The sequence below is a fragment of the Oncorhynchus masou genome, chromosome 1 (assembly GCF_036934945.1).
Source record: "Oncorhynchus masou masou isolate Uvic2021 chromosome 1, UVic_Omas_1.1, whole genome shotgun sequence".
NCBI lineage: Eukaryota > Metazoa > Chordata > Actinopteri > Salmoniformes > Salmonidae > Oncorhynchus > Oncorhynchus masou.
This window is the reverse complement of record NC_088212.1, coordinates 21,988,361-22,000,070: the sequence shown is the minus strand read 5'-3', so window position 1 is coordinate 22,000,070 and position 11,710 is coordinate 21,988,361. Positions and strand designations below refer to the sequence as shown.

General features: G+C 42.3%; 1 protein-coding gene across 2 annotated transcripts; it reads right to left on the bottom strand.

The window, feature by feature from the left end:
- Positions 1-382: 382 nt before the first annotated feature.
- LOC135536351 (flavin reductase (NADPH)-like) lies at positions 383-11,389 on the bottom strand. 2 transcript variants are annotated; one of them, XM_064962722.1, is made up of 5 exons: positions 11,313-11,389; positions 9,332-9,487; positions 8,963-9,164; positions 8,527-8,691; positions 383-2,680 (listed from the first exon to the last, which is right to left on the bottom strand). In XM_064962722.1, exons 2-5 carry the CDS (start codon positions 9,464-9,466, stop codon positions 2,517-2,519), a joined length of 666 nt encoding a protein of 221 aa, XP_064818794.1. In that variant the 5' UTR covers positions 9,467-9,487; positions 11,313-11,389; the 3' UTR covers positions 383-2,516. The 2 variants fall into 2 exon arrangements, with proteins under 2 accessions (XP_064818794.1, XP_064818855.1); XM_064962783.1 differs by lacking the exon at positions 11,313-11,389 and adding an exon at positions 9,590-9,650.
- Positions 11,390-11,710: the final 321 nt, after the last annotated feature.

Genomic DNA, 11,710 nt, shown 5'->3' with positions numbered 1-11,710 from the left:
TCATGCCCCTTTATAATTTCCCCTCAAAGATTTAACAGGATTGACTAGGTGAGTCGAATACAGTAGGTACAGTACTAGCTCCATCTAGTTTCTGACATACTGTTTACACATATCCAGTCCTTTCAGATCTTCATAAAGGCGTATCAAGGACTGTCAGTAGTGTGGATGACAGACAGTAGTGGTCAGTTGTGATTGGGAAGATTGTCATCTCAAAGTCTTCCAGGCCATTAGCTTGGTCAACCAGACTGACTGCTGCTCTCACATTTGGTTTCAGCGCAGTGTCCTTCTAGTTTACAAGGCTTCAAGGCTACTGCAGGACAAAGATAATTTGGCCAATTGTCAAACAGAATTTCAACAGACAAATTGGTCAATCAACGACAGGTCAAAGTAATTTCACAATTTATTAGTGGGGAAAGGTTGCTGATGGCTGCATACTGATTGCACAGTTAGTTAAATCCCATAGGGGCTTACAGCAAGATAGGCAACTGGCTTTTCTCTGGGGTTGAATATAAGCAAAGTCTCTCCAAAAATGTATGATTTTATGTAATGGGTCAATCAAATGATCCTTTGACAGAACAGTGAGCTCCTTACTGACCGACATTCACACCTGCACCAGGAACCTACATGCAGAATGCTGACCTACCTGGGCAAACATTTGTTAATTATTTTCAAAATGTGTTAACGTATTACAGTATTCAATTAATCAATTATATCTGACTAGCATTAATGATGAACAACTACAAAATGGAAAATATGCTATTTTACACCATATCAAGTGAGTCCAAAAAGTTGTATACTTACAGTAATGATGACAGTTTATGATACGGTAATGCCCTCATGTGGTAACAATAATTTATGACAATACCTTCATAGTGCAGATTTACCATGAACATACAGCTCATTCGGGAAAGTATTCCGACCCCAGACAGATTTATTCTAAAATTGATAAAATACATTTTTCCCCTCATCAATCTACACAGAATCCCCTTGACAAAGCAAAAACAGTTTTTTAGAAATGTTAAGTAAATTATTAAATATAAAAAACATACCTTATTTATATAAGTATTTAGACCCTTTGCTATGAGACTGGAACTTGAGCTCAGGTGCATCCTGTTTCCATTGATCATCCTTGAGATGTTTCTACAGTTGATTGGAGTCCACTTGTTGGAAATTCAATTGATTGGACAGGATTTGTAAAGGCATACACCTGTCTATATAAGGTCCCACAGTTGAAAGTGCATGTCAGAGCAAAAACCAAGCCATGAGGTTGAAGGAATTGCCTGTAGAACTCTGAGACATGATTGTGTCGAGGCACAGATCTGGGCAAGGGTACCAAAAAATGTCTGCAGCATTGAAGCTCCCCAAGAACAGTGGCCTCAATCATTCTTAGATGGAAGAAGTCTGCAACTACCAAGACTCTTCCTAGAGCTGGCTGCCTGGCCAAACTGAGCAATCGGGGGAGAAGGGCCTTGGTCAGGGAGGTGAGCAAGAACCCGAAGGTCACTCTGACAGAGCTCCAGAGATCCCCTATGGAGATGGGAGAACTTTCCAGAAGGACAACCATCTCTGCAGCACTCCACCAATCAGCACTTTATGGTAGAGTGGCCAGACGGAAGCCACTCCTCAGTAAAAGGCACATGACAGCCTGCTTGGAGTTTGCCTAAAGACTCTCAGACCATGAGAAACGAGATTCTCTGGTCTGATGAAAACAAGATTGAACTATTTTGCCTGAATGCCTAGTGTCACGTCTGGACGAAACCTGGCGCGGTGGTGGCAGCATCATGCTGTAGGGATGTTTTTCAGCGGCAGGGACTGGGAGGCTAGTCAGGATCGAGGGAAAGATGAACAGAGCAAAGTACAGACAGGTTCTTGATGAAGACCCGCTCCAGAGTGCTCAGGACCTCAGACTGGGCGAAAATGATCCTTCCAACAGAACAACGACCCAAAGCACACAGCCAAGACAACACAAGATTGGCTTCAGGACAAGTCTCGGAATGTCCTTGAGTGGCCCAGCCAGAGCCTGGACTTGAACCCAATCGAATATCTCTGGAGAGACCTGAAAATAGCTGTGCAGTGACACTCCCCATCCAACCTGACAGAGCTTGAGAGGATCTGCACAGAAGAATGGGAGAAACAGGTGTGCCAAGCTTGTAGAGTCATACCCCGGAAGACTTGAGGCTGTAATTGCTGTAAAGTCAAGGGGTCTGAATACTTTCTGAATGCACTGTAATTGTGCAAAATGCTTAAATTATGTAATTTATTTTTTAAAGAGGCCCTAGACCTTCAATGACTTTTTCTACCATTTTAAATGTTTGCTTCATGCCAAGTCACAAAAATATAGCTTAAGTCTTTATAGGGTAACAAACTACACATCATAAATGGAATAAAGACATTGACACATTTTGCTCAAACCAGCAGAAATTACATTTAAAAAATGTTCACAATAATGAAAATAGCACAAGATGGTAAACAATATTACAATTAAAGGCTGACGCAAACAGAACATTGATAGCATTTCATTCATTTTTGGTTGTGATGGCAACCGCTTTGTTGAACCAGACATCGGTGTTGAGGAGGAAGAGCATGAAACGAGCCACATCACCCCTTCCTACCGCACTTCCTACAGGCAGGCCATTGGAGTCAGGAACAAAGTAGCCCTCGTGGGTAAGGAACTCTTTACCTGGTGAAAAGAACAAAGTAAATAGAGATCCATTTGTTCCCATCATCATTATGATTGGATAAGAGGTCCATTTCACTAAGTCTTCTGAAAAAAGTGCAGGGACTTGTGGTAGTAGCAGAACTATGACCCTAAATTAAACCCTTACACTCGTAGGAATTGGCTTTATGGATAGATCAAAATTGAAATGTTTCTTACAGAAGAAATATGGAAAGCTGATACATAACCATGGTAGCAATCAAAGGGAAAAGTTTGGAGATTATTGGAAAATCATTAGCCTAAAATGAGGACAAAACCGCTAATCTGACACAAGACAGATTAGCTGTCTGACATCGAGCTGTCTGACATCAAGTCCAAACATTACGCTTCTGATTTTATGTGCACTTTACATTTACTGTACTTGGTGCCGCATTTGTTGATCAACCAAATCTGAAAATACTCTGGATACATTCAGTAACATAAGAATATTCATGGTCATTTGGGGTAGGTGCAACATAAGACTAAACAATGACAAGGGTTTGAGTGAGAGGTCTAACTGGTGTCTCCAAGTGGCCACACACCTCTCTAAAGTGTGCACAGTTCCTATGTAATTTCAATGTACTTTTATGACTCAAAGAGTCTTCAACTATAAGGTGCTATTTTGAACTCCCCGAGCTGTGCTGTTGAGGAACTAGAGCAAGCACACTTGTTTTGTTTGGAACAGAGCTCTGCATCCACGCCATCACACAATTACTCTTGTTGTTTACGCATTCCAGAAACGGTCCATTATAAATCGCAATCTGAGTCAGGTGGGCATCATTTGAAAGTGTGTTCTATTGCCAACACGACTAGCTAAGTTACAAAATACGAGCCTTCACGAGGCAATTCAGAGAAGCAGAAGGTAATTTTGGTCCGCATAGGATAGTCACAACTGCATTCAGATGCGTGTTCCCTACCAAATTTCTTCACAATACAACAAACATAGGCTCATTCTGTTCAGAACAATTCAGGGTAAGACGCCATGTCATCTTGTAACTGTACATCAAGCATAGTGGTCATAAACGTTGACACATTGGCTTGCTTTTATGACATCAAAGCGGTATTTATAATAATCTTCAGTCTCATTTTTCAAAAATACATTGAGTCCTTTTTATTTATTTTCCTTCACTCAGAAAACAAAACATTTGCAAAAGGGGTGAGGGCAACTTCTGCCGTGCATGGTGCTCAAGTTCAGAACCTCTGTCAGTCAAAACCAATACTGGGCTGTGAAGCAGAGACCCTCAGCTCTGACATCTGAAACATAAAGGAGGGTGATTGTCTCATAGCAACTGCATTCCAATTTAGGTGCTTATAATAATAATAATCATGTATTTTGTAAAGTGCTTTTCCTTATATGGAATAGTCTCAAAGTGCAAAAAATAAAAGATAAAAAACAAATAGTACAAAAATGTAATAATAATGGACATGACTAGATAGGGCAACTGTCCAAGGAGCACAGCTATCAACAGAAAGCCTTCCTAAAGAGAAAGGTCTTAAGTCCTGTTTTAAAGGAGCCCAGAGTCTGGTGCCTTCAGGTGGGCAGGGAGAGCATTCCAGAGGCTGGGGGCAGATGAGATGAATGCCCGATCCCCTAAGGAGCACAGCTCAGCTATCGCTTGATAGGGGTTATGGAGGGAGAGCAGTTTTCATGAATACACTGGAAAGTCAGCAGGAGTGTTTTGAATACAATCCAGAATGAGACAGGGAGCTAGTGTAGAGATGCTAGGATGGGGGTCATGTGATGGTGTTTCTGCACTCTCATCAGGATCCTGGCAGCGCTGTTCAAGATGTATTGGAGCTTCTGGAGACTCCTGCCTGGGATCCCGATGAAGAGTGTGTTGCAGTAGTCCAGCCTTGAGGAAATAAAGGCATGGACGAGCTTCTCTGCATCAGACTGAGTGAGGGTGGGACGGAGTTTGGCAAAGATCTTGAGGTGATAGAATGACGATTTACACAGTTGTTTGATGTGGCTGTCAAAGTTCAGGGAGGAATCAAGTTTTACATCCAGATTGGAAACTAAGGGGGAGAGAGTGATGTTCTGTCCTACAATGGTGAGGTCTGTTATTGGTGAGTGCTGGACCCGGTAGGGGGTGCCAACAAGTAGGGCCTCGGTTTTGCTGCTGTTCAGTTGAAGGATGTTTTGCATCGCCCATGCCTTTATCTCCTCAAGGAAGGTGTTCAGATGGGCACATGCATCAGAGGGACTTGGAGCAGTTTTTATATGCAGCTGGGTGTCAACAGCATAGCAGTGAGATTCCATGCCAGCTGATGAAGCGACCGATGGGCAGCACGTACAGGATAAACAAGATTATCATCTTATCAGTATACAAATGTAATTTTCAACCTGTATATGGGTACGAGTGTAAAGAGCTAGCCAGTGAGGGTTACTGCTGAACCTGAAAGTGGTTCAGTCTAACGTGATGACTTACGTGATTACTGTTAAGTCAATATATTAGAAACATGCATACTGTATGACAAAATGAATCCTGTAACAATGAAAATGTTGGAGTCTTTTAGAACAATCTTTTAAAGGTGCAATGCAACAGTTTTCATCTCAATATCAAATAATTTCTTGGTAACAATTAAGCACCTTACAGTGATTCTTTTCAATTAAAATGGTCAAAAAGAGCAATTTCTCAAGCAAGAATTTTGCTAGGACTGTCAAGAGTGTTCTGAGTGGGGAGGGGAAAACTGAAAACTAGCTGATATGGGCAAATAGGTTTGGAACTCTCTTTCTTATCGGTCTATTTTATAATTTACTGCCTACTGAAGTCACCAGGCAGGCCAAAACTCAATTGACTAATTTTACTACCTACTGATATCACCAGGCAGGCCAAAACTCCATCCCACCACAACAGTCTGTTCAAGCAGCTCTTACACAAAGGGCATTATGATCATTTTCACAATTTCACAGTATTATTCCAACCTTATTGTGTGGAAATATAAAACACAGAAAATCATGTTTTTGACTGCACTTGGCCTTTAACCCAGCTAAAGAATACAGTGTACACAACATTGTGAGCAGGTGTATGTGGACACCTGCTCATCGAACGTCTTATTCCAAAATCATGGGCATTAATATGGAGATGGTCACCCTTTTGCTGCTTTAAGAGCCTCCACTCTTCTGGGAAGGCTTTCCACTAGATGTTGGAACATTGCTGCAGGGACTTGCTTCCATTCAGCCACAAGAACATTAGTGAGGTCAGGCACTGATGTAGGGAAATTAGGTCTGTCTCACAGTCTGCGTTCCAATTCATCCTAAAGGTGTTCGATGGAGTTGAGGTCAGGGCACTGTGCAGGCCAGTCAAGTTCTTCCACACTGATCTCGACAAACTATTTCTGTATTGACCTCGCTTTGTGCATGGGGGCAATGTAATGCTGAAACAGGAAAGGGCCTTCCCCAAACTGTTGCCACAAAGTTGGAAGCACAGAATCTTCTAGAATTCCATTGTATGCTGTAGCATTAAGATTTCTCTTCGCTGGAACTAAGGGGCCTAGCCCGAAACCATAGAAAACAGCCCCAGACCATTATTCCTCCTCCACCAAACTTTACAGTTGGCACTATGCATTGGGGCAGGTAACGTTCTCCTGGCATCCGCCAAACCCAGATTTGCCATTGGACTGCCACACGGTGAAGCATGATTCATCACTCCAGAGAAGCTTTACACCACTCCTGCCAATGCTTGGCATTGCACATGGTGATCTTAGGCTTGTGTGTGGCTGCTTGGCTATGGATACCCATTTCATGAAGCTCCCGACGAACAGTTCTTGTGCTGACGTCGCTTCCAAAGGCAATTTGGAACTCAGTAGTGAGTGTTGCAACCGTGGACAGATGATTTACACATGCTATGTGCTTCAGCACTCGGCGGTCCCGTTCTGTAAGCTTGTGTGGTATACCAGTTCGCGGCTGAGCTGTTGTTGCTCCTAGAATTTTCCACTTCACAATAACAGCACTTACAGTCGACCGGTGCAGCTTTAGCAAGGCAGATATTTGACAAACTGACTTGTTGGAAAGGTGGCATGCTATAACGGTACCACTTTGAAAGTCACCGAGCTCTTCAGTAAGGCCATTCTACTGCCAATGTTTGTCTATGGAGATTGCATGGCTGTGTGCTCGATTTTATACACCGGTCAGCAGCGGGTATGGCTGAAATAGCCAAATCGAATAATTTGAAGGGTTGTCCACATACATTTGTATATATATATATATATATACACTGCTCAAAAAAATAAAGGGAACACTAAAATAACACATCCTAGATCTGAATGAATGAAATATTCTTATTAAATACTTTTTTCTTTACATAGTTGAATGTGCTGACAACAAAATCACACAAAAATGATCAATGGAAATCAAATTTATCAACCCATGGAGGTCTGGATTTGAAGTCACACTCAAAATGAAAGTGGAATACCACACTACAGGCTGATCCAACTTTGATGTAATGTCCTTAAAACAAGTCAAAATGAGGCTCAGTCGTGTGTGTGGCCTCCACGTGCCTGTATGACCTCCCTACAACGCCCGGGCATGCTCCTGATGAGGTGGCGGATAGTCTCCTGAGGGATCTCCTCCCAGACCTGGACTAAAGCATCCAACTCCTGGAACGTCTGTGGGGCAACGTGGCGTTGGTGGATGGAGTGAGACATGATGTTCCAGATGTGCTCAATTGGATTCAGGTCTGGGGAACGGGCGGGCCAGTCCATAGCATCAATGCCTTCCTCTTGCAGGAACTGCTGACACACTCCAGCCACATGAGGTCTAGCATTGTCTTACATTAGGAGTAACCCAGGGCCAACCGCACCAGCATATGGTCTCACAAGGGGTCTGAGGATCTCATCTCGGTACCTAATGGCAGTCAGGCTACCTCTGGCGAGCACATGCGGCCCCCCAAAGAAATGCCACCCCACACCATGACTGACCCACCGCCAAACCGGTCATGCTGGAGGATTTTGCAGGCAGCAGAATGTTCTCCACGGCGTCTACAGACTCTGTCACGTCTGTCACATGTGCTCAGTGTGAACCTGCTTTCATCTGTGAAGAGCACAGGGCGCCAGTGGTGAATTTGCCAATCTTGGTGTTCTCTGGCAAATGCCAAACGTCCTGCACGGTGTTGGGCTGTAAGCACAACCCCCACCTGTGGACGTCGGGCCCTCATACCACCCTCATGGAGTCTGTTTCTGACCGTTTGAGCAGACATGCACATTTGTGGCCTGCTGGAGGTCATTTTGCAGGGCTCTGACAGTGGTCCTCCTGCTCCTCCTTGCACAAAGGCGGAGGTAGCGGTCCTGCTGCTGGGTTGTTGCCCTCCTACGGCCTCCTCCACGTCTCCTGATGTACTGGCCTGTCTCCTGGTAGCGCATCCATGCTCTGGACACTACGCTGACAGACACAGCAAACCTTCTTGCCACAGCGCGCATTGATGTGTCATCCTGGATGAGTTGTACTACCTGAGCCACTTGTGTGGGTTGTAGACTCCGTCTCATGCTACCACTAGAGTGAAAGCACCGCCAGCATTCAAAAGTGACCAAAACATCAGCCAGGAAGCATAGGAACTGAGAAGTGGTCTGTGGTCACCACCTGCAGAACCACTCCTTTATTGGGGGTGTCTTGCTAATTGTCTATAATTTCCACCTGTTGTCTATTCCATTTGCACAACAGCATGTGAAATTTATTGTCAATCAGTGTTGCTTCCTAAGTGGACAGTTTGATTTCACAGAAGTGTGATTAATTGGAGTTACATTGTGTTGTTTAAGTGTTCCCTTTATTTTTTTGAGCAGTGTATATATATATATATAGTGTATCTAAACTAGACCCTATTCGTCTGTCTTACCTGTGGCAGGTAAATTCTTGAGACCCGGCGGCCTGACAATTGTCCAGTTAACATCCTGTGTCTTCTTCAGAAAGTGCTCCATCTCAAACATATTGCTAAGGACACTTCGGATCATTGGCAGCAGTAGGAAGCGGATGAGGTAAGATGACTGTGTGCCAGAGTTAGCTATGGGGATGAAAATGAGAAGAAGATAAGGGAATGCTGTTTCACAATGATAAAAACACACAACTGACTTTGTACATTAAAAAGGCAACATGATCACAAACGAAATACAGTCATGGCATTGTTTATTTAACCCTTATTTTACCAGGTTAGAGAGGCTCTATTAATCCCTTGGTGGATTGAGGCCTAAGTAAGTAAGTTACCATGTAAGTTGACTGAGAACACTTTCTCAAGTTGTTCTCAAATGTTCTCAGTCATATTTTACTTTACTTACGGTCAGTGTACCATGAAGTCATGGTGATAATGCGGTTCACTTTGGCCTCTCTCATGGCGTTTACTGCGGCCCTCATAGACAAGGTGTATCCAGTGACTCCGGAGAGAAAGGATGCAGGGAACCCCAGGCAGGATATAACTGCATCTTGTCCTTGGAAGTGAGGTTTTAGGCTTTCTTCTGAGAAGATATTGCCCTCAACCACCTGACATAACAGAGAAAATAGCAGTTTTATGGTATAGGCTCTCTCAGGCCTGGGGTAAGGTTCACACTTCATAAAGCCTCTATAAAAAACATTGCTGCTGCGTACATTACAGAGGAAATGTAAAAAGACATACAGTTGGTGCTCAGACAAGACATTACATTATTTACCTTTAATTTCTCATGTTGCACTGTCAATTTCCCTGGGTTCCTGACAATGGCAGTGACAGAGTGTCCCTGCTGAAGAGCTTGGTTCACCAGATACTGTCCCGTCTGTCCAGTGGCTCCAAGTACGGCTATCTTCATCTTGACACTCGGAAATACACTCTAAAATAAAATAAATATAATTTATGAAATATAATCATTCACAGTCAGAGAGTCAATCAAACCATAGCCCGACGATGATAAGTTACAAAAACATGAACTCACATTTACAACAGTGCAGGTTTAACAAGCAAGGGTGTGCAGTGGGCGTAGCACGACTTATCACGTGAATAGACTGTGTAGCAACACCCACATTTTTCAAAACTGCTTGAAACATAACCAACTTAAAATGTATTAGTTCTTATTCTATTACAACAAATGTCCATTTGCATTTAAGTCATTTAGCAGACGCTCTTATCCAGAGCGACTTAACAGTAGTGAGTGCAGACATTTTCATAGTTTGGTATGTTTAACCCGTAGTAGCCTTTAGGATTTTGATTCATAAAGTGTTACTTGGATGGTTCACTTATAAATGTTTCAGACACATACTAGAAAGGCCAAAAAAGGACATGACCTGTGTGCATTGAATGGACATTTACAAGAGGTCTATTTACACAGCAGATGGCAAACCAACCCACCCCAATGTCACCACCTCTTTTCATAATGGGCATAACAAACAGCTTTATAGAGAGCCATAACAAAGCTGATCATAATGAAATATGATACATTTTCAGTGAGGAAAACCCCAGATTTGTTATCTGAAAAGTGAACTTGGATTTTGATTATGAACTGTTGAAATTCAAAAGGCAATAGTGAGAAAACATGAATTGATTGTTCATTACTTTTATAGACTGCCTCCTGCGTTTGCCTGTAAGGCCCTTCAGTAGACAGAATTAAACTAGGGTTAATCTAGGGGGAAATTTGACTGTGTGGCACGAGGTCTGATCACACTGTCTGTGTTGTATCCATCTGAAAATGATTATTTCTGCAACTGTGAAATGATAACGGACAGTAAGCTAACGCAAGGAATATAAAAGGCAGTATTATGAAAATCAAACCAAGAAATTAGAAAATGTCAGAAGATGTATTTTATTTTATCTGATAGGCACCACATGCACTGAAAAGAACCTACAGACTCTGGCTACACTGCATAGGAATAATCCTATATACAGATGTCATGTTTCATTTCATAACTCGTGTTTTGCAGCAAACTTGATTGAATTTCCCATGTCCTATCCCTTGGTGATGACCAAATTACACAAGGTTTGTAAACTGTTAGGCTACACCTGCACAATCTACAATACTCCGAATGGTTCATGCATAGCAACATGCGATCAAGCAATCCGTTTGCTCCAACAGTAATGTAAAAGCGTATGCATTAAAGGGCATCATACAACCAAGTTGTGTTGTGTAATTCTTTTCCCCAACTCAGTTAAGCCAAAACCACGCCCCGTTATTAAGAGGAGCGTTTAACAACGCTGAGCGCTCCAAGTCCGGAAGTGAATATCACGTAGCGCGAAATTTCAGTCACTTATTAATAACGTTTGCCCCTGTATTGAAAAATAAAATAACATAATGTCGTGGACAGAGCTAGCCATTAACGTGCCTTAACGCTCAAAGACAGATTCAATGGCTGTAGCATAGCGTATTCGACTGAATTATTAGCTAATAGATATTTGAGAAATATTGAATAATAAGCATATGCTTTTACCTGATAATAGACTACTAATAATAATATACCAAATTAAAACACCGCGCTAGTAACGTTAAGTAGCCTAGCTAAACTTATCTGACCTTCAATTGAAGGAATTCAGCAGAGTTCTGAGACATTTTTACAACTCATTGAAACTATTAAAATAAATACATGTGGAAATGTTACCAAACATGATAATAATAGGCCTGCATTACAGTTGCCAACTAATTGTTAAATTACACTTTCCATCTTTACCTTGGAAGGCCACTGTCTCTGCGCTGACCGCCTGTGAGTGAGCCAACGCTAGCTAGCCAATGGGAGCGTAGTAGAACGCCCCTCTGAATAACGGGGCGTGGTTTTGGCTCAAATGCGTTGGGAAAAAGAAAGACGCTTGCTTGTGACTTGGATGCATTCAAGATTTGCAATGTTTCACATTGATTTGTTTTTTTGATTGAGCACATCACGATATAAATAGTCAATGTAACTTTTTCTAATCACAGTCACAATGATTTATTTCTTATGAAGCATTGTTTTGCTGTAGGCTTAACGAAAAGGCATTTTTATGAGAAAATTATAATGAAACTGTTTTACTCTGAGACCGGATGTGCGTTCAGTTTGCTTGAACGTTTGCTACGTTGAAGAACGGTTTGTAC